This window comes from Podarcis raffonei, chromosome 10, assembly GCF_027172205.1.
Source record: "Podarcis raffonei isolate rPodRaf1 chromosome 10, rPodRaf1.pri, whole genome shotgun sequence".
NCBI lineage: Eukaryota > Metazoa > Chordata > Lepidosauria > Squamata > Lacertidae > Podarcis > Podarcis raffonei.
In genome coordinates, this window is record NC_070611.1 from 45,657,309 (window position 1) to 45,680,599 (window position 23,291).

Sequence of the window (23,291 nt, forward strand, 5' to 3'; positions counted from 1 at the left end):
AGGTCTGTAATCCTACAGATCACACTCTGGTGATTCCATTATATAATTAAACAGCAGTATGTAGAAGAGTTTGCATACTTATAGCAGGCATCCTGCACTATTTCTTTGGACAAATTAATGTTAAACGTTAGTGCAAATTAAGAACATTATTCTCTACTGTTATCACTATATATTGGTTACCAAGATGAAGAGGAAGGTGGAAGACCTGGTTATGCTAATGATATATTATCTACCTCCCATACCAAAGAAATAATGCATTTTAAAGAAACAAAGTTGTAAAGTCACATGATGTTTAATGTGTCTCATTTGTTTTTCCTGGGAAGAGTATTACAACTACTTCATCTTCCTACACAAAGGTACACGTAAAGTTACACACATAACCTTTGCATCGTGTTGTACAACACATGCAAATCATCCAAGTGACTAACCAAAGCACATTAAAAGTGGGAATTCATATCCTATTTCAGTTGTTTTGTGCTATAAAATGGCTGGAGAACTAAAATTATTAACAGCTATCATGAAGAGCCATATATTACATTTCTAATGTAACACACACAGGTATTGGAAATCTGGCTCCAAGTGCAAGTTATAAGGGTATGCAGCACATCATTTGGATTAGTACTACAATTCTGATATTATTTTCTTTCTGTGTGTATTTAATCGTTATACCAATCTTCTCCAACTTTTGAGAGATTCTATAAAGAGCCCACAGTCAATTTTACTAAGTAATATGCACACTGGTGCATTAATTGCAAACAATTAAAATAGTACAGGCAATTTCTTAATTTTGTGGGGATTACGCTTTCAAAACAGCAGAAAATCAGTGTTTTGCAAAATGTAATCTACTAGCATAGTTGTGTTGGGACTTTCCTGTCAAGTCCAACTTCTGAATCTGAAACAGCAATCTTGAAGCCTCTTGTGCTAAGCAGGGATTGCCAGCATTGAACTGTACACCAAAAAAATCCCGTGTTGCAAACAGAGCACTCTAAGCAACAACAAGCAACACATTGGCTAATAATGTACTGACAATATTTTTATAACATTATACTGTTTCAAAATTCATAAACAGAAAACATGTGCATGGAGTCACAAATTAATAAGAATTGAATAAATGGAACATCCATGCACATGACTCCATGCACATGTTTTCTGTTTATGAATTTTGAAACAGTATAACGTTATAAAAATATTGTCAGCATTGAACTGTAGGCACAATAGTGCCTCTGAGGTCTTCCCATGGTTCCGACAGGCCAAATGAGCCCCTCTTACTTTCTGCCCTTTTAATGAGCTGGAATGCATAGAGCTGAATGAGGAAATTGGAAGCATTGGAAGCATGATGCTTATTTTCACTTTCTCTTTTAGCGCCATGTCCTTTGCAAGGCCCAGAATAATTATTCTGGATAAGATCACTTGGAAAAGTGATCTTCTTTCTGTGGGGAGGCTGATCTGGCTGAGGGAAGTGGCCAGAAGGGATGGTGCACTTGTTCAAAATTTCAAATGTGCCCACAAGCCTAAAAAAGTTAGCAACCTCTGTGCTATGCTTTCCTAATCAACTGATGGAAGCCTGCTAACCCAGTCATTAGTCCTATGACAAATTGGTGTGGGTTTTATCCAGTTTTGAAATATATCTATTCTTGACACATTTCAAGTTTCATGTAGCTCATACTCAGGGTGTAACTTCTACAGAATTGAAATGCCCTATTTCCACAAGCTATTTTGCTGTCCCTAGAGTCTAAGCAACAGGTTCTGCTACCACATAGGCATGCATCTGATGGGATATTCCAACTGTGCTATGTCTGATGCTTCAGATTAATGAGTCCAATGCTCATCATACTATGTTCAGGCACTCAAGTGAAATTCAGAAATCTTTAAGGGAAAAATAGTAGGGGAAAACAGCATAAACGTTGCTTATTTTATTTCTAACATGTACAGGACCAGGTAGAAGTGAAAATCAGCAATTATTCCGTAATTATTCAGTTGGGGCAATCAGAAGGCCACCCCAATTTTGATAAGGGACTTGGGGCAATTTGTTCAGCAAGAAAAAGTAAACTAAATGTTGAACTTGCATCTTCTAGAAGATAGGCAACAGCAGATAAAATGAGTAACTGAGTCACCCTACTTTCGCAACCTGTCCTTTTATTATACTGCTCCCTCTTCATTACACATCTAGGTTTATGAAAGTAAGGAAACAGAAATCTCTTAGGACTATTACAAGGAGTAGATTGTGAAAATGCATCAGCATGCCATCACAATCATTCTATTGTCAGTCAGCAAGCTTAAGAAAAAGTGCTAATTTCAGAAAGTGAGTGTCAGCTTTAATCAGCCGAGAAAATAAGGTGCATCTAACTTGCTAGCATTTGTTAAGATATAGTGCATCTTGGGGTACGTGTTATTTTCCATTACTTCTATTTTAATTGATATGTTGGTTGTATAGTGTACCAAAACTATTTCTTTTTAATCTGTTATCCACATATGCTGTTTCTGTTCCAATAGTACAAGATACAATAGATTAACAGAATTTAGCTGCAATATTGATATCCATTCTAAAGCACAGAACAGATATGAAAAAGAAACACAGAAGGAAATCTTGAATAATTATAGTTATATTCCCTTAATACTTGTCCCTTCCTCCCAATAAAGGATCACCACTAATTATTCAAACTGAACTCAAGGACACGAGCACCAAGTGTCATTGAAAAGAGTTAATAACTGTACTGCATGTTGTGGGTACAAGGAAAAATAGCAGTACAACAGAAATGTACCCTTAGAGACCTTGGTCTTTTCATCATGCTCAGCCCTTGGGTAGTTCAGAGGGAGGTACTTGCAGGCAAGCAGGGTCATCATCAGTTGTGGAACACCTCACATCTTTCACTATTCATTCTGATGGCAGGTGGTTTCATGTGTAGTTTTTAGTTTCTTTGTGATTTTAAGAGTCTTTAAAGTTGCATCACTCGGAATCGGATAAGTCACTTTAAACAAAGCAAAGCAAGAATATGACTATTTATAAAACAGCATATTGTTACATTCACTCTCAGGGATGTTACCAATTCCCCATTATAAAGGAAACAGACTACTTGGGGAGCATTACACGAGCACTGACAGTAAAACCACTCCGCTGAGTCAAGGTATCACGAGAAGGAACAACAATTCTAGGAAATTTATTTTAACTGCACAAAATTAAACTGCTTCCCATTTCTATCAATGAGCCATGGTAGAGCTTTTCCAACTGTTGATCCATACCCAATACCTGGTGTTTTTTAACACTACTAACGTGACCTCCCTTTAAAAAGTGGGTGGGTGGGCACAAAGGAGGACTGTTACTGGCTGCAGCACATCTAGATTATATTATCCTAAAACAGCAGCAATGTCCCAAACATTGCCTTTAAGAAAAACCTCCATTCTGCCTGAAAGCTAGTTCAGCATTCAGACATTTTTCTCTCCTTGATCATTAAGAAAGCGTATTACATGCTGAAAAAAATTGCTACAAGGGGATGTGTGCACCTGAACTGGCTCTGCTAAAATTCAAGGTACCCACTTACTTCTGTATTACTGACATTCTTATGTATCCGTGCAACCAATGGCCTTGAAGAAGGTCTCCAGGATTACACCAATGTATGCTGCTTTAGCTGGAGGAGGTTATTAGCAGCTAATAGCAGCTATGGGGAAAGCCTTGTGTGTTCTTTTCAAGATAAGCACTAAAATATGCTTGAGACATGACATGCAGCTGTCAGGGAAACCATATGCAAGGCAACCCAAAAGGATGAATAAATTAAATAGCTTGCAGCAAGGTAATGTGCCCCACCCACCTCTTACATTGGTCAGGTCAGAACCAACACTGTAGCAAAGTATCACTTTAATGGGTCTAAAGCAAGCTCTCCCAGGATTAATATTACCCGACAACTCTAGGTCACAAATATTGTGGCTCATTACTTTTTAATAAAAATAAGAATATACTCCTTTGAAGAATTAAGTGCAGGAATTTACTATAATGAATTGAACCTGTAATTTAAGTGAATATGGCTATTTTCTCAACAGCCACTCATATTAGTTAAAAAAACTAATGCAAGTGATTTGGAGACAAATTGCTTAAATGAAAGTAAAAAAATCCAAATCAATTAAGAGGAAATGCTTCCATTGTACAATATGCAAAGGAACTTATATTTTTTTTCAGAAGTAATACCCCCACAGCAGTGTTGTTTGGACAGATACACAGCTGATAAGGTTGCAATCTAAACCCCACTTATTTGTAAGTCCAATTGCATTCAACAGGACTTACATCTGAGTAGTCACGGTTAGGATTGAAGCCAAAGCCTCATTTCTGCCCAAAAGAATCAAAAGGCCCAGAACTGAAAAGAAGATTCATACTTATTCTCAAAGTAAGAGAAAACTATCAGTCCTGCACATCATATTATTTTATATGTATAACTTGGAAAAGGGAGCAATTACAAAATTATTTCAGCATGATTCCTTCCACATTATATGATTTGTTTTAAAGGAAAATACTTTTGAACCATTTGCCTTCCATTCCAGACATGACAGCAGTAAAACACCTGCCAGTCTAGCAACATAGACAGATTTATTCCTCAAGTCATCAAATTAGTGTTATTTGATTAGAAACACCAAATTCTTAAAATGTGTTAAATTTGTTTTTTAAAATATTAAAAATTGGCATATTGCAACACAAGGATCAGAAAGCGCCTGACCAAGTTGTGTCAGCAGAAGTGGATCCTGTTCAGGGTTACAGAACAACCGAGCTACAAACATTAGTCTCTATTGAAACAGAGCAAGCCAAGGAACAAAGTAAGGGAAAAGGGTTTGCTTACAAGGGTCCATATCTGCTCTCATATTTAGAGACAATGTTCTTGCATTTTCCCATTTCCTTTCGCAGCTCTGCCACCTCGGTCCTCAGAGCTGTATTCTCCTTCTCCAGAAAGGCAGCTCGGACTGTGATCTGGTTCTCTTTCAGGCGACGAGCGTCACGAGATCGTTTGGCTGCCACGTTATTCTTCTTCCGCCTAGTCCAATATTTTTCATCCTAGAGAGAAAATAATCAGTTCAATAGTGAAATACATTTGGCCTCTTCTTATGACCAGCTATGCAACCCAGCTTAGCAAGAGTTATCTATGCCCTAGTAACTTCCAGAATAATTTCTGTGTCTCATATGTAGGGACTACTCAGAAATCTGGCGCAGGAAACAATCTGCTAGATTGATCAGTCCTGATCAACAGACAGAACACATCTTAAAACAGCTCCAGTGGTTACCATCCACTTCAACAGGTTTACTTATATAACAGGATTTTGTGGGACATACTGTAATTTTGCTTTATTCGATCATAGAGTCATATAACTGTAGAGTTGGAAGGGACCCAAGGATCATCTAGTCCAACCCCCTGCAATGCAGAAATCTCAACTAAAGTATCCATGACGTATGACCATCCAACCTTTGCTTAAAAACCTCCAAGGAAGAAGAGTCCACCACCTTCTGAGGGAGTCTGTTCCACTGTCAAACAGCTCTTACTGTCAGAAAGTTCTTCCTACTGTTTAGTTGGAATCTCCTTTCTTGTAACTTGAATCCATTGGTTTGGGTTCTACCCTCCAGTGCAGGAGAAAACAACCTTGCTCCATCTTCCATATGACAGCCCTTAAGATATTTGAAGATAGCTGCCATATCTCCTCTCACGTTTCCTCTTATCCAGGCTAAACATATCCAGTTCCCTCAACCCTTCCTCATAACACTTGGTTTCCGATTATCTTAGTTGCCCTCCTTTGCTTAAGTTCCAGCTTGTCAATACCCTATCCTTAAATTGTAGCACCCAGAACTGGACACAGTACGCAATATGTGATCTGACCAAGGCAAAATAGAATAATCTATTACTTCCTTTGATCAGGGCACTATACTTCTGTTGAAATATAGAAATATGCTTGACCAAATGCTAGTGACCTTTAAAAATACATATATAAATATATATATATACACATATAGCATGTATATGTGCATGTTAACACACACACACACGGTAGTTGCTAGAGAAGGATGAAGGCATTTTCACATTGCTCATACCTCTGTACCAAACAAACAATACAATGGGTCAAAAGGGGTCAGCTGATTTACTAAAAAAAAGGGGGGGGGAGCTGTAGGAAATACCAGTACTATGAACCAGAACAGCAAAGTAGTGAACAAACCAGCTTCCAATAACCTTTTCATTATTACCTCCCACCTATGCAATAACTCATTCTAAAAAATAACACATGAACACTGCTCTCTAACTCACATTCTAACACTGTGATAAAAACCAGGTGTTACCTTTTGGTCTTCCGGGACAAAGACTTTCTTGGCTTTTTTAATCATGGGCTGTGGTTTCAGGTCCTCTTCAGCAAACTTATGCTTTCTAGGGTTGAAGAGCTCACCTCCTGGAACACTGGACAGCACTAAATCAGCAGGGTCAGGGTTGAAATTCACATCAACCTCAACACACTCTGGATCAACAGGGCTGGGAGTCAGTCTCTCGTTATCTGGTGAGGATTCTGGCAAAGAAAAAAAATTGAAATAGGAAGTCAGTGTGAGGAACATAGCAACAAGGAAACCAAAGGGTCAAAAGCACCCACCCTTTATTTAACACCCCCATGTACATGGCACTTTACAAAGGAGGATATGACATGTCCTCACCCCAAGAGACTTCTGGTCTAAATCTAGACACAAAGGCGACACCCATGGGAGAGGAAGGAAGAAGGCAAGGGAAGAATGTGTGATTTTAGTTACATACCCTTGACCTTAGTTACAGGAGGGTAATTAAAAGACCACAGGGATAAAATCACTATAAAGCAGCCTTAAGGCTGTGCTGTTGTGACAGGAGTTAGTGCACCCATTTCATCCCACCAAAACACCCTGATACTTGCAGCAGGAGCTGGGATACAATCAATTTAAGGTCAGTTAACAGGTCACCTAGCTAATTTAACTCACCAAAAAAAAAAACATCAATCCATGGTATTTCGGAAATACACCTAAGATATGCAAGGAAACCTGGACAGCAGCAAATTGAAAGGTGACAGCAAAACTAAAAAGTACATTCCTTCTTCTAATGTCAAGCCACAGGACTGTCCCAGCCTAGTTGGAGTCCCATAGAAAAGACAGGTATGAGTGTGCCTGTGAGTGAGTGCGGAGGAGGCTATTAATCTCAATTAACATCCTATTAACAATCCATTCAGAATTTGTTCTGAATCTGGGACAGATGGGGTCATTCCCAGAAGCCAGCACCTGCAGTCTTCTTGTGTTAACTACCACAAACTGTGTACCAGCTTGTATGCAGTAACACCTACAAGAAGAGTATAAAGACAATCCTGTTAAGAAATATATATAGAGAGTGTGTGTTCATCTCTCAAATAATATTAATTGCATATGAAAACAGCTAACAAATTCATGCTTTCAAGAAAAACCCCTCAACATCACGTCTGCCAAAGCAGATAGCCAGACATGCAGGGTATTAATGTGCTCTGTTTCGTCATGTGAAGGATAACATTTTGCTATTCTTCATTGTCTGGATGGTAATCTACGAAGAGGAGAACTCGGACTTGTGAAAAGATATGTCTATTGGTCAGAAGATGTTTGGGTGTAGCAATCATGACTGGGACTCTGCACATTTTCAGATAATAGTTCCATATTTCACATACATCTCCCAGCAACCATTTATTAAGCTACCTGTTGTGTCAAGAAACAAAAACACACACAGGCTTTGTAAAAGAGCATGCTCTGTCTGAAAGTACAGCTCACTTAAAGCTTAGAACAGACTTACACTACTATCCCAACGTTAGGGTATGTCTCTGTGCAAAGGTTCCAGAAGCACAATTAATGCAGGGGAGGTCTAGTTCTAATGTTACTTTCATTCATGGGAGGGCACCAAAAAGTCACTTGGGCAGGGCCTCTGTAGTTTATGTAGTGTAAAAGCAATGCACTAGCAGCGATAATGAGCTATAGTGCAGAAGCAATGCAAGTTACACAGACAAGTTTAAGCCGACTTGCTACAGCTGTTTTAACCATCCATCTCCACTTTAAATGAAAAAGCATTAAAGCACAACAGGCAAATATATCATATTGATTTTGTGATTAGGAAATATTCAGATTGGCATCATTACACATACCTGCACTTGTCGTAGTTTCTGATGGCTGGAAAACCACTGTGGAAGATGATGAGAGTGGGGTGGTAGCAGCAGAAACACTGGCAGGTTCTTTTCCTTCCAGCTCAGCCACAGGCAGCAGTGGGTTCTGGTTCAGATCTAGGTGAGTAGGACTGGAAGGGATTCCATTCTCCAACAGGAACTCATCCAGATCCATGTACTCCAGGTGGAAAGACTCCCCATCATAAGGAATTGTTTTGTCCCAGATGGGAGGCATGAGGGAGGCAGAGACTGCCATTGTACTAGCAGCTGCCGCTTCATCTTCCTCAAGTTTTTCCTTCTTCTCTTTATCTAAATGTAAAATAAAACGATGGTTTTAATCTTATGGAGAATTATAATCATGGTTCAAACATATACACCACTCAATTACTCAACAATATCATGGTCCAATACACTTATCAGAAGGCACATGCTAGGTGCCAGAACAGAACCATTTAAGATTAGAAACATCCCTTTTCAAATGGGGGTAGCAATTATGCACAAAATGCAACACTGGACTTTGAGATTAAGCTATCAGAATGAACGTTGGTGTGCACACTCAGCACATAACTATAAACATCTATGTTCACAGCCAAACTCCAGCCCCTCAACTCACAGCAAGACCGTCAAAACCCTGGATTCTAAGTAGTGTACTATGGTTTCACCAAAGTGAGTGTTTACTTTGTCTGTCTTTGATGCTATGGTAAACATGCACTAAGAAGCCACAACTGGCTGACACATATCCACTGCATGTTTGGAGACATACATTTCCCTTTTATATGTTTACATCCAGTCACCAGTGAGGATGTGGCAGATAAGCTGTAAAAGTGAAACTGTCCTAAAAGGGAAGACATGTCCACATAGTGTTAATAAATCACATGAAGATAAACATTCTAACTTCCCAGCTACTACTGCCATGTTACATTTTAGAAGTTTATACAGTGGTACCTCAGGTTAAGTACTTAATTCGTTCCGGAGGTCCGTTCTTAACCTGAAATGGTTCTTAACCTGAAGCACCACTTTAGTTAATGGGGCCTCCTGCTGCCGCCACACCGCCAGAACCCAATTTCTGTTCTTATCCTGAAGCAAAGTTCTTAACCTGAAGCACTATTTCTGGGTTAGCGGAGTGCATAACCTGAAACGTATGTAACCTGAAGTGTATGTAACCCGAGGTACCACTGTATGTGATCAACATATGACAAAGCATTTTAATGTGTTTCTTTGACAGTGCAATTGTTTGCATGTTTGCTCAGAAATAAGCCTCAATGTATTAAATGGGACCTACTTCCAATATATAGAATTGCAGTCCAAAAACAATAAAAGGGGGAGAAACATTTGTCAATGTTTAGTGACATGGAGACAGGCTCTGTACATGGATCTTATCATTTTTTTATTAGTGGTGGCCATACAGGAAATTGTGAAAATCTGGAAAGCTCTAGGATAAATAATACAGTGGTTCTCAAACTAACCCAGGATATTTTCTGCCAAACTTTTCCCACTGGTGTGGACATCAAGAAGTGCAACAATAATTAATATGGTGACTGAAAAAACCCAGAGTGTGTGGACTCTTACACAGCAACTGTGCACACACAAACATTAGATCTCAAACAACCCATTTGCAAAATAATGCCCCTCTCTGGACAACCTATGAAAAAAAGCTTGTTTGGCTGGCTGAAGTGGTGGTGAAAGGGGAGAAGAGGGTTTGCATAAAGTAGAATTTTAATAATTCTGCTCAAATGTTGTCAGCCACTTATGCTACCATATTTAGTCTGCAACAGTATGTATGCATGATACTTGTTTTTATGTTTTTCTCCTTTGCTTTAACTGAAATGATTAAAAAAGAAAAGAAAAAAGACTTAGGAAAATCAGTTGACTTCTGAAAACATATGTAGATGTAAAAAGTTTTATTACAGTAATAGAAAACAAATGGCAAGAATTAGGGAAGGGCTGCAGCAGGCACAATGCTGAAGCATCTACTTTGCATTAAGTATTTCAAATAAAAGAACCACCTTCCCATAAGATTTTAAACAAAGCCACACTGCATGCTTCACCCAATACACAAGATCACATACTTTTGGGTGTCCATTATTTTGAGTGTCAAATCTACAGCACTCCAGACCTTCTGCACAGGGAAGGAATTTTATCACCTAGACTAGAAACCAGGGAGCTTTGAGAAAATAAAAACAGGGCTCCAGTGAACGTCCAAAACTGGAGGAAGGCTAACATTTACTACTGAGGTTAGCAAACTGTCCATTGTAGATTTTCTTCTTATCTACCATGAGTAAAAATCTGCCATCCATCCAGATTCAGACAGATGTTGTGGAACCAGGTGAATTGCAAGAGACAAATGCAGGTCAGCCATCCTTGCCACATCTACAAAACGAGATTTACATTCACATCCATCTTGGAATGTTGATGGAGAAATGTGCATGCAGGTGTGTCACTTGGGAAGGGCGGTTCCAGAACACGTATGCATGTTACGTTAATCAGGAGCACCTCCATCTCCGGAATACCACGAAGCATCAAAACAACCAGGGCAAATGCCTCCCCCTCACTTCGCCCCACGCAACTCAACCTTGAATATTTGCAAAGAGTATTCGCTTGAAGCCCTGACGAAATCCCCATCTGTGGTCTCCAGATCGTTTCTCTGGATCGGGAAGGGCGGCGCAGCGAAGAGAGCGCGCCTGGCCTTTCCGTGTGTAGTTTTGGCAGCCACGCTGCCGCTGTGGTTATGGGGAAACGGGAGATCAAATCGGCCCCTCAACGCTGCGGGAGGAGCCGTTGTTTTGCCTCCTCCGCCACGACCCCTTGCGGTGCCACCCGAGGCACGTTTGCACGGCGAGGCTTGCTCCCTCGTAAGCGTGCAGGAGGGGCTGGTGCTGCTCATCTCAGGCGCGTAAACAAGCCGCCCGGATCATGGCAGGCGAAGGACAAACCGGGGCGCTAGAGCGCCGCAAAATGGATGCGACTCTGCGCGCGCCGTTCCCCTCCAACCCTCCGGCTCGCTCCGCAGTGGCCGCCCTCCCCGGAGCCCCCCGCGCTCCCGCCGCCGCCGCCCTCACCGAGGCGCGTGTCCCGCGGCGGGTTTTCCATCAGCTTCTTCAGCACCAAGGGGAAGGCGCCCGCCAGGCCCCGCTCCTGCTGCGCGGCTCCCGCGGTCCCCGCCGCTTCCTGGTGCGCGGCACGGCTGGACATACTATAACCAAGCGGTCGGCGAGCGGCGGCGGCTTCCGAGTCACCCCCACCCTCCCCGTGAAGGCCCTGAGAGGGGCGAGCGGCGGCGGCGGCGAACGAGGCCAGCTGAGGGGGCGCCCCCGAAGCGAGAGGGAGGGGCCGACTCGCCACCACTCGACACCGACGACGGCGACTGCGCGTGCGCCGCTCCGGACAGCTGCTTCTCCGGGGGGCCCCGAGGCACTTTTACTATTCATGAGCCCAGCGTCGCCGCCCTCACGTTCTGCGCCCTGCGATTGGCTAGGGCCTCCGGGAAGGCGGGGCTGGCCGCCCGGCACGTGCAGCGGAGGGGTGAGTTTCTCATTAGCATGGGGGCCCCGCCCCACGCGCTGGCGGGTATGCCGCCGAGACGCCCTATTGCTTTGCGCGCGACGCGCACCCGCGGCTCTGACCTTAAGTGAGCCTTGAAGCGAAGGTTGCGCGCCAGGGTAACCAGCAGAGGCAGGCGGCGGAGCCCTTTTCACCTGCGTGGGAAGGAGGAGAAGTGGAAGATGAGGGGACCAAAGGGGTGCCGGGACGGCGGAGGGGGCCCAGTGGGGAAGCCCCGAAAAGAGGAGTTTGGCGTCTTTAGAGGTCACAAAGCTCGCCAAATTGGAGGCCAGCAAGCGCATTCACAGGAGGAACAGCAGCAACAACAATGAGGCTTCCAAAAGGGAGCCCCTCACACCCTCTGCAGGAAAACACGAACACGCACAGTTTGTTCTTTCACCTACCATACACACCCATACGCCTCTGAACTTCGTTTAAAAATAGCATCCACCCATTGTCAGAGAATCGTAAAGTTGGAAGGGACCCCGAGGGTCATCTAGTCCAACCCCGTGCAATGCAAGCATCTCAGCTAAAGCATCCATGGCAGATAGCCATCCAACTAAAAACCTCCAAGGAAGGTTGTCAGTGGGAAGTTTCTGTCATATTTAAATAACTTATTCTCCACTTTTTGAAGCAGTTACCTGCAAAAGAGCTTGCCATATTTTGTAAAAGTACAGCGATACAGAAATCCATTTAAATAAAACCTTTTAAAATCGGGTATGTATGCCCCCCATGGCTTAAAAAGGCAAAAGGGTTGTTTCTCTCCCCACTGTGTTTCAAGTAGTGTTCGCTGCACACATCAGAGACGGGGCCAGAGTGTCTACACCCAATGCACATTACGTAATTTTCTTTGTCCCTGGAATTCTCTGAACTCTTGTTCAAGGAAGGAAAGCGCATCAAACAGGAGTATTTCTCAACAGACTGGATTTAGCTAATGCCATATGCACGGGTGGCACTGTGGTCTAAACCACTGAGCCTAGGGCTTGCCAAATGGAAGGTGGGCGGTTTGAATCCCCGCGATAGGGTGAGCTCCCGTTGCTCGGTCCCTGCTCCTGCCAACCTAGCAGTTCGAAAGCGCATCAAAGTGCAAGTAGATAAATAGGTACCGCTCCAGCAGAAATGTAAATGGCATTTCCATGCACTGCTCGTTTCGCCAGAAGCGGCTTAGTCATGCTGGCCACATGACCTAGAAAAACTGTCTGCGGACAAACGCCAGCTCCCTCGGCCTGTAAAGCGAGATGAGCGCTGCAACCCCAGAGTCATTTGCGACTGGACTTAACTTTCAGGGGTCCTTTACCTTTAACTTTTATATGCACCTGGCTTTAAACACCAGTGGTGGGAACAGTGGAGGCTAGTCCATTTACAACCAGACCAGGGGGTGGCAGTGCTTGTCAGACTTCTGCTCCTTAGTCCCAGTGTTGCCTGTGTAGAATTTAGCAGGGAGGAGGTTCCAGACAGAAACCAGTATTAGTTGCCTTCACCTATTACTGGCTCTGCTTCTGCCTGCCAAAGGTTCTGGCTCTATACAGTGGTACCTCAGGTTACATACACTTCAGGTTACATATGCTTCAGGTTACAGACTCCGCTAACCCAGAAATAGTGCTTAAGGTTAAGAACTTTGCTTCAGGATGAGAACAGGAATCAGCCTCCGGCGGCACGGCGGCAGCAGGAGGCCCCATTAGCCAAAGTGGTGCTTCAGGTTAAGAACAGTTTCAGGTTAAGTACGGACCTCCGGAACAAATTAACTACTTAACCTGAGGTACCACTGTATACTGTTGGCCTCCTTGCCTTCCACCCTGCAGATCCCAGTGGACCCCAGCCTCCACTGGGTAGGAGTGCACTAGAGCCAAACTAAGCAATAATAGGTACATATTGACCGTCGGAAACAACAAACAATTCGTATAATTACAATTCAGTTCACATAAGAATGAATCGTGAATGAAAAATTTAATTCACCCATTGTTGGAATAAACAAATTAATATACCAGTAATCTAGAAGTTCTGAACCGTACTAGAATCTTGGAAGACACACTAGCATCAAATGTGCTTGTAAAATTCATCTCAGACCATGCCTAAAAGTCTGCGGACCTAAATTTCTAGAGCTGGGAATGCCTTCCTTTGTGTCCATTGCTTTGGGAATTAAGATCTTGAATTTAGGTCCCACTAGTGGCATTAAGTGTTATGGCACTTTCCTGCCAAAAATATGTGACAGGCCAAATCACCTGAGGTTTTCAAGCAAACCTCTCTTCATCAAGCTTTTGGGTTCAGAACTATTATGTGGCTATTAGTGTGTACCTAGTGTTTCATATATGTATTTGCTTTATGTGTATGTATTACAGTATATGTATTGTTAGTTTGTATTATTTGCTTTCTGTAAATCAGTTTAAGTGTTGTTTGGCAGAAAAAAAGTTTTTAAAATAATTTGCAGTGAAAGCCTATGCCTACTCAGAAGTAAGTCTGACTGAGGTCAGTGGAAATTACTCCAAAGTGAGTATAGAATTGCAGCCATAAGTGTCCCTACTCGCTTCCTGGAGACTTTTCAGAAACAATAGAACAGAGTACAGTCTAAAACCACCTGCTGCTTGCGATAGAAGCAAGCAAGCAGATGCAGATGTTGTAATATAAATATGTTTTAAATTTCTACTTTTTTTACATGCACGTAACCTGCTTCTCATTTTTTCAGTATTAACTTTGGTTCACTACATTTACATACAAAAAAGTCCTCATGAAAATTGATCAGCATTTTTAAGTGAGTTTGTTTTCTAATATATGTAACGTTTACGCATTTTTGCCCACTATATTGCATTATGTCCAGTCAGAAGCTTTTGCAGGGCAATACTGAAAGCAGGATTGCATGTAACCACCCCGACACCACTATAAATGTAAATAATCATGAATGCATAAAAAAAGGACATACCGTATTTTTCCGTGTATAAGACTAGGTCCCCCCCCTAAAAAATAATGTCAAAAATTGGGGGGGCGTCTTGTACACGGATACATCTCCCCCCATTTTCTTAAATCGGAGTCCCCCAAATTAGGGGGCGTCTTATACATGGGGGTGTCTTATAAATGAAAAAATACGTTATTTTGCTACTTTTATAAATGGGTACTGTTTGGTTCGTGTACAGTATGGCTTATATTGGTCAGCAACAGGAGTCACAATATTGCCTTGCTCTCAGTCTACCAAATTACAGTCAAACATAGAAAGCCGTTTTATTATATTTATGGCTAGTAAAACTTCTAGGGTAGTTTGAGGCAGCTTGAGACAGGTGAATTTCCTTGGGCGGTGTGTTTCTCAAACTAGGCTGGGACCCAGCAATGAGTCAAGGGCCACTTTCAGGTGGCCCTTGGTGCCACAGCCTGTCCAGTGTGCCTCCTCACTGGCCTGGGATTAGAATGGAAGGGGGCAAGAGAGGGGAGCTGTTAGAGGAGGAAGAGGTAAATGCAAAAGGATCAGTGAGAAGGGGCAAAGGACACTGAACATTTTGAAGTCTGGTGGGATAAGGTACAAGTTGAGTGTGGAAAAACCCTTTGCACTTAAAGCCACTGGATCAGCAAATTCTTCCTAATATGGAGTGGCTGAGTCACAATACGCCCATGGCAACTGTTCTTACTTAGCTTGAGGAAAGCTGAATTATGGAACTCCTTGCCACAAGGAAAAAGCTAAGGCAAAGAATTTAGCAATTTCAAAAAATGGATTAGATATCAGTAGAAAGTAATAGTAATTGCCAGTTGATTATGCCAAACTTTACCTCCACCTGCCACTATTTTGGATTTTGCTTGGCTCCTGCATCACCATGTTGTAGTTTGTGGGCTTCAGTGATTTTCAGCCATCTCAAGTAAGCCCTGGGAGTAGAATGCTTGAGAATCAATGTCCTAAGGTACATTGCTACTAAAGAAACCATGGTCCCTAAAGTTAGACCATGATTTTCTCCTGCATCAATTTCCTCTAGTGATCTGTTCCACCATCAGCCACTTCTGCATTCTGTCTGGAAGGTCCAGCTGGACATCATCATTGCTGGGACTGGTGACATTGAAATCCCACTGAAGGCTTGCTGTTTTCAACTGTTTACAAAATGGTTTGGAGAGGAATTATCCCTCAACATGAAATCTGGAGTTCAGACTAATAGGATTAGTGGTAATAAGATTTCTACACAACATCAGCACCTAGCATATTCTAGTGCACAAGGACAACATCATAACCAGGGCACATGTCATCTGGAGATTTGCGACAAGGTGCGTCATCACTCTGCAGACGACACCCAGATCAGTTTATCGTTTTCATCAGAGATCAGGTGAGGCTGCAAAAGCGGTAAGCTGGTATTTGGAGATAGCCATGGACTGGATAAAGGCCAATAAACTGAAACTCAGGTGCTGTTTCTGTTGGTAGGCAGTTCATCTAGTTTATATGGTGTTCTTTAGCCTTTTCTTGGCAGGGTTGTACTCAGACTACAATCTGCGGTGCCGATAGATTTGGTCTTATATTTAGAGACCCAAATGACTTCTAGCCATAGTTATGTTATGGAAACATCCAGGTTTGACTCCTGTAATGCACTATATGTGGTTCTGCCTTTGCCGAATACTTAGAAACTTAAGTTAGTACAAAATACTACATCAAGATTCGTAATTGGCTGGTTGAATGGATCACATCCCAGCAGTCTCAAAACAACTGAACTAGTTAACAATCAATTGCCAAGCAAATGGCTTTTATGTTTATAGCCCTTAAACAGCTTAGCACTGGGATACCAGAAGGACTGCATGAACCTGCCCAGATATTAAGGTCTTCCTCAGATGCTCTTCTGAGCTCCCTTATGTTCAGAAGTGAGAAAGGTGGTGCTAGATCAGCCACCTCAGCAAAGGTAGAAGAACATAGACATCCAGGCTACTAGCCATTATCCTCCTTTAAAGTCACCCAAGTCATCACATCTCGTGGGAATGAATTCCATAGCACAGTGGTTCTGAAACTTCTTTCTCTGGGCCACACTTTCAGAATAAAAATTTGTTCGCACCACCGATTTTTGTGTGTGCAAGAAATACATGGGAAGAGACACCTCATGGCAGTGCTTGATTTATAACATAGAACACAACTAGTTTATAATATGATCATGGGACATCCAGAAAGTATAAAACAATGCAGCTACATAAGAACACAAATCATTCCCTAAATAAAATACTGATTATCCTTGAATCTTCCTGCCATATTGCCATCCTCTCCTGCCACACCAGCGTGGCGCACCACAACCTTTGAGAACCACTGGTCTAAATATATAATGCTGATTGGATCATCTCTATATGTTTTGTCATACTCCTTAATGAGACAGGACTTCTTACCCTTGCAGAAACCATGCCGCCTCTGATTCAGCAAGAACTGTTCTTCCATATGCTTGGTAATTTTAGCTTTAATAAAGCTTTCTCCAAACAGATGTTAAGCTAGCTATCTTGTAATTACCAGAATCCCCTTGGTTCCCATTTTTAAAAATTGTGTCACATTGCCCACTTTTCAGTCCTCAGGTATGGAGGCTGATGTTAGGAGCAAAGTATATGTTTTTGTTAGAAGATCAGCAATTCATATTTGAGGTTTTAAAGAACTCTCAGGTGGATACCATCTGCACCCGGCAATTTGTGAATTTTAAATTGTCCATATGGCCTATAACTTCATTTCTTGTTAGTACTATTTGCTTCAGTTCCTCAGACTCTCGTCCTGCTATAGTTGGTTCAGGTGATCAGATCTGCCCTACATCTTCCACCATGAAAATAGATACAAATAATTCATTCAGCTTTTCTGCAATCTCATTTTCCTCCCTTAGCACACCTTTCTCTCCCTTATTCCTTTCTAGCCAGTTTCCTGCTAGAAGTTTCCTGCTTCTAATGTGTATTTTGTTGGTCTTCGTATTTTCTAGTGATCCTTGAATGGCAGGCTAACTGCAACAGCTTGGGAAGAAAAACAAGTACCACTTGCACAGGATGTTCCTCTGAATCCAGGGAAAGGACAAGCAACATTCTCCCAACCCCATTATTGAGGGGGCTGCAGAGATCAAAGCTGTTGTCACAAAGAGAACGGGAATGGGCTGACAGACAAAAAGTGTTCAATCGTGTCGGAAGTTTTAGGATGAAACTCAGCTTGTATGGAAGACTGGTGGGTCTGCATAGGAGAAAATATATAGAGAGGAACCTCCAAACTTCATAGAGCTGTTCTTTTAACTGTGCTGACCTTCCATCAGGTGTTAGACTGATATTCTCAGGCTTGCTTTCCTCATTTTCTTTTTCACTTTGGAAGAAGAGACATCTTTGTATGTCTCTCCTGCTGAGAACAAAGAACAGGCATGGTTCTTTGTATCTCCATCTTAGTTAGACAGAAGAAATGATATTTCCTCTCAGGTATGTTTTCCCTTTAATAAAATTAGCTTTCTTAATTTCCTAAACTCGGTATCAGTGTGATTATAATCAAGAGCAAAGCGTGCTTCTCCAGCAAGTATTCAGTGCTCAGTTCAGCTTCCAATCTATGTATTAACCCTGCACAAATATTCCAAGTGAGTTCACACTGAAGGAGCTGTAATCATAGACCTTATTTTGGGCAAGCCTGGGCAAATCATATTATTATTAACAGAGAACATGCAAATGCATATAGAAGCTGCCCCAAATGTAAATAAAACTGAATTTAGCCAAACTTTACAGTACTTATGAGACTAAAGCTTCTCTCCAGCAGTGGCCCCTGGGCAATTTGCCTAGACCTTAATCTATCTCCAAAACTTTACTTGAAGCTTTGAACAGTAATATATATATATATATAATATTTATCCAATTATTACTAATTGTTGTTGTTCTTGTATTTATAAGCTGCCCATCTGACTGGGTTGCCCCAGCCACTCTGAATGATTTCCAACAAAATATTAAAACACAAAAAAACCTGAAACATTAAAAACCTCTCTGTACCGGCTGCCTTCAGGTGTCTTCTAAAATTCAGATAGATGTTTATTCCCTTGACATCTGATGGGAAGGCGTTGCATAAGGGACGTGCAACTACTGAGAAGGCTCACAATGCACACAAACCAAAAATAGTACCTTTATGCCCAGAGCAAGAGGAATTTACCTGTGCAGCTGGCATTCCACATATCCAACCTCTCATTTTAATCCCCCCACCCTCAGCCTCTATGTATGCAATACTAGTGTGCTCCAGTGAGGCATGCTCACTGGCATGCTATCACTGCACCTCAAGGCAGGCCAACCTAGTTTTAAAAAGACACCAGGTGCATGAGACGCTTCACAGGGTCCTTCTTACTTGCCTGGCAACTTATTTAAATCAGGCTTCAGTTCACCAAATGAAAGAGTCGCCTTCTGGCATAGCAGAAACATCCATAGGGTTGATGTTCTGAACTAGTATCCATATTGTGTCATACTACTGGCCCATGGTTTGGCACATAGTGGAGTTTCACATACATTATTTAGGATCTATATGAACTATTATTTAGGAACATAATGCTTAGGAACTGATTTTGCAGCTTTGCTGGACAACGCGTTTTGACTTATAGTTCTTTTGGAATTAGTTGCCAAGCAGACTAACTACTGCACCTTAGAACTACCAGCTGCACCTTCTTGGTTTGCTTAAAGTCTAACAACTTCAGACTCAGTCCCTTTTTGGTACTAGCCATGGGCAGTAAAAGAAAAAAAGCAGAGAATTCAGTGAGACTCATAACTGGACCACAATTAAATGTCTGAGAAAACTGTATTTTATATTGGATATGGGAAAGGCCAATGTTGATTTAAAAGGAAGACAAATAAGAGGATGATTGGGTCTGAGGGGGAAATCTGGAGCCATTCAGGCCATTGGAAAATCAGTTCTCATTTATACTGTATACTAAAATATATATAGCTGGCTCCATCATCTAAAATATCAATGCAGTGTACAACAAATGATGACCTCTTTGTTTTCTATTGACTGGTGCCTGTATGGAGATAGCCAGATGTTGGAAAACTGGCACTGGGCTGAACATTGATTCTTGGTATAACAAAGTACGGTCAATAGCATTGGCAGATGAACTAACATGTCAGGTCAGAGCAGCAAAGGGCAAACACAACCCCTGTTTCCTTTATAACTTATGGCAAATGTTTATTGAATACATAAATAGTTCAGACTGGCAGAAATCCAGCCAGCACTCATGGGAAAATGTGATGTGATCTTTTAGAGTAATCAAATGAAACTTTATTACACAGCATGACAAAAGTCTGTAATTTTATCATGACAAGTTATTTGTTGTTTACTGTTGTAACAGTCGTTTTCTCAAAATGTATCTTCTGTACCATAAAGAATAAATGAAAAACATTATTTTTTAAAAAAGACAGTGAACAACAAAATAGGCAAGTACAGCAAAACATAAATAGAATACAATGTAAGTCTGGGATCCGCCCTAAGATCTTATCTTGGGGGTCTGATCTAGCCCTCCTCTACAAAAATTCTGCTCCTGCAAGATCACACTGATTTGGGTAGCAGCAGATAAAATAAAATAAAATAAAATAAAACAGGCAGCACTGAAGCAGGTAGAGCTAAGCACCCTCATTGGGGTGGTCCCTCCCTGTTCATCAGCTTAATCATGTGATGTGTGGAGAGTGGGTGACAGCCCCCTTCATAGCTGAGCCACATGGATCAACCGAAGAAGGATGCTGTGAACTTGTATGTTCCAGGAATGTGTGTGAGTGTGTGCAGATGGCCACACCCACTGCTAGCTTGTGAACCCCAGAAAGGTGATCCAAGGTGAAGGAGGCCATTGGGCGGGAGGAAAGTTACCCACTCCTGTTTTAGAGGAATGAGTAGCAACCTCTCTTTCTGTGTGTGCTCATGTGCATTTGCTTTATTTAATTTACAAAGAACAGTGCAAGTAAAAATGGAAAGTTGTTTGCTTAAGGGAGAGGGTGGTTCCCTTGACAACGTTTCAAAGATAGCATAATCTAAGAATTCAGCTTCTGAGTAGCCAAGATAAACCACATCCAGTGAAAAGTAAATCAGTGCCCTCAAAGATCTGTTTGGTTTCCTTTGTATGTTCATACAAAACCAGAGACAGACAACCTGTAACCTCCAAATATTACTGGGCTGCAGCTGCCAGCATCCCTGCCCATCAACCATCCTGGTTGGGGCTGATGGGAGTTGGAGTAGTATCACAACATCTGGAAGACTGCACGTTGCCCGCCTCTGTTCTTCACATGTTGTTTATCTAAAATCTGCTAGGTAGTTTCAGTCCTTCGGTACAGAATGTCTTGGAAGCACAATTCATATCCATCAGGAGCTATGTATTCAGAATTGTGGACCCAATTTTGTGGAACTCTCTCCTAACTAATATCCAGCATCCCCCCGCTCCCTGTTGAACCCGAAGCCTTTTCTTTATTCCAGTAGATATTTTAAGTAATTTCTGATTTAATAGTTTTTAACTGATTTAATCTGTATTGTTATTTGTTGAACTTGATGTAAACCATTTTGATACATTTATAATTAGGTGGTATATAAACTGCCAAAACAACCACCTATCAGAACAATTACATACTATTTGATTCTGGATTAACTGTCTGGTCTGCATAATTTTTCCTCTTGGGTGCAGTTCTAATTATTTTGCCAGAGCTAAATTGGACCTCCTGTTTCCAATGATCTTTTACAGTAATATCAAATAGTTCTGGGGGGCGGATGTCACAGAACAGACATCTGGCTCCATTTTTATACCAGTGGTTTGTTGCAAAGGTTTCTGAAAGGAAGAAGTAGAGGACGAACAAGACAATGACAAAAGGAAGATGCTAGAGGGACCTAAAAAATGAGAAACACGTATTCTCCTTTACTCCCATTTTCATGATGGCACAACATTCCAACTAAACTTTGGCCATCATCTCTCTCCTGTTGCCACAGTCAGTTCACATAGCAGGCAGTTTCTTTCAGCGGGCTTTCCTCACTACATTGCCCCACAAAAATCTGCCTTATTGCACATGTTTGGGACCCTGAAACGACCACCAGCTTGTGTTATAGTAACCAGGACCATATCTAAAATAGGCACCACAGCATTTAGACGAGTTCCTGGCCAATAGCCAGAAATGCAGCGAGCGACTTAAAAACAACAACCCCAAACAAACGCCTACATAACGGGAACGAGAAAGCATCAGCCAACGGATCCCAAAGCCCATCGGAGCGCTTGTTAAAGCATCCTACTCCCGGATGGCTCTATTTCATATGGGAGGTGGAGGGTGGAGAAGCAACTTGTGCCTCAGAAACAGCGCCATAAAACGACGTGACACTGATTTAAACCTGGGGGATCGTCGACTTGCTCTCATGGGAAGCCCTTTGACGTTGTTGTTGTAGTAGTAGCAATTTATTATTTATACCCCGCCCATCTGGCGGGGTTTCCCCAGCCACTCTGGGCGGCTCCCAACAGAATATTAAAAACACGATAAAACATCAAACATTAAAAGCTTCCCTAAACAGGGCTGCCTTCAGATGACTTCTAAAAGTCAGATAGTTGTTGTCATGATCCGCGGGAGCTGAGCTCGCGGAATTGAAAGGTATGGAAATCCTGGGAGTTTTCGATGTCCAAGTAGAACGGCTCCAGCAGCAGCAGCAGTTGCTTGAGCTGAGAAATCAAACCGGACCATCCACACAAGTCACCCACCACTATCTGACAGCTTCTTCCGAAGTCTCCGGCCGCCCTCCCCCGACCCACACCTAATGTAGGAGCACCAGAAAAGTGTGGCTCTCAGCACGTGTGGCTCCTCTCGACTTTCCCGATCCTCGTGGCTTAGGTCGAATTAAAGAAGACGAGCCAAAGCCAATATATTGTATGCCGCCACCCCTCCCTCTCCCAATCTGGCTTGGGGGCAAAAGGAGCCCACCCTACCTTTCAGAGATCCCGTCCAGGGCACAGAGTACTCCAGAAGAGACTTCAGCACTTCAGGGAAATCCATGGCAGGAGGGGCTCCGAGTCTGCTGCAGCTGGACATTTCCCGCCTTGGGCTGGGGAAGGACGATCCCGTTTCTTCTTCCCAAGAGAAGGGCCGGCCGCGTGTCTGAGCGCGGAGAACGGGCTTTCAGCAGAAGTCACAAGAGGAGCCCGGAGCGATGTTGCTCAACAACTCCTGGCAGGGGGAGGCTGCCAGAGGAACAGCCAATCAGAGACGGACGCAGCCCAGAACTCTCCCCGCTGGCCAATGGCAAACAGGGCCGGGCCGGTCTGCCAGGGCTGGTTTACAGGGCCCGCTGCAGCCAATCAGGCCCCAAAGAACTGGGCCGGTTACCTAACTTGCGAGAGGAAATGGGCTCGGTCGCAGGAAAGGCTTAAATCTCAAGTGTGAACAAACGGGCAAGAAATCAAAGGAAGATTCTGACAGTCTATCACAACCATAAAGTACAATGCCAACCTCAGGCCAGTAAATCATAGGTTTCTCTCTCGATCAGGCAGAATAAATGCATTAGTTACCGTAGTTCCTCCTGGTCTTGTTTTGTTTTCAGACTGTGGAGCGGCTTTGCAAATCATCCGTCTTCTTAGGAAGGGGTTCGCAGCGTGACCCTGGAAGCTGCCACCTCTTAGCCAGTATTTCTGATTTCTCCATCAGAATACTGTAGGCAACAT

At 42.5% G+C, this 23,291-nt stretch overlaps 1 protein-coding gene and 1 long non-coding RNA gene across 5 annotated transcripts; one reads left to right on the forward strand and one right to left on the reverse strand.

Moving 5' to 3' along the window:
- Window positions 1–314: 314 nt before the first annotated feature.
- Window positions 315–22,757, reverse strand: TEF (TEF transcription factor, PAR bZIP family member). Of its 4 annotated transcripts, none has more exons than XM_053406745.1 (5): window positions 22,560–22,754; window positions 8,137–8,463; window positions 6,305–6,525; window positions 4,824–5,035; window positions 315–2,969 (listed from the first exon to the last, which is right to left on the reverse strand). In XM_053406745.1, exons 1-5 carry the CDS (start codon window positions 22,660–22,662, stop codon window positions 2,948–2,950), a joined length of 885 nt encoding a protein of 294 aa, XP_053262720.1. In that variant the 5' UTR covers window positions 22,663–22,754; the 3' UTR covers window positions 315–2,947. The 4 variants fall into 4 exon arrangements, with proteins under 4 accessions (XP_053262720.1, XP_053262718.1, XP_053262721.1 ...); XM_053406743.1 differs by lacking the exon at window positions 22,560–22,754 and adding an exon at window positions 11,214–11,511; XM_053406746.1 differs by lacking the exon at window positions 315–2,969 and having other exon boundaries at window positions 4,820–5,035; window positions 22,560–22,757.
- On the forward strand, window positions 14,461–18,166 carry LOC128422588 (uncharacterized). Its single transcript, XR_008332526.1, has 2 exons — window positions 14,461–15,989; window positions 17,595–18,166. It is a non-coding gene; the product is annotated as an uncharacterized LOC128422588 (long non-coding RNA).
- Window positions 22,758–23,291: the final 534 nt, after the last annotated feature.

Excerpts from the sequence above, each read along its gene's own strand:
- TEF (XM_053406743.1), bottom strand. The coding sequence starts at position 11,346 with ATGTCCAGCCGTGCCGCGCACCAGGAAGCGGCGGGGACCGCGGGAGCC. Across the intron at positions 8,464-11,213 it reads GCCGCGGGACACGCGCCTCG|ATAAAGAGAAGAAGGAAAAA; the intron begins GTGAGGGCGGCG and ends TTTTACATTTAG. Across the intron at positions 5,036-6,304 it reads TTGTCCCGGAAGACCAAAAG|GATGAAAAATATTGGACTAG; the intron begins GTAACACCTGGT and ends TTTTCTCTCTAG.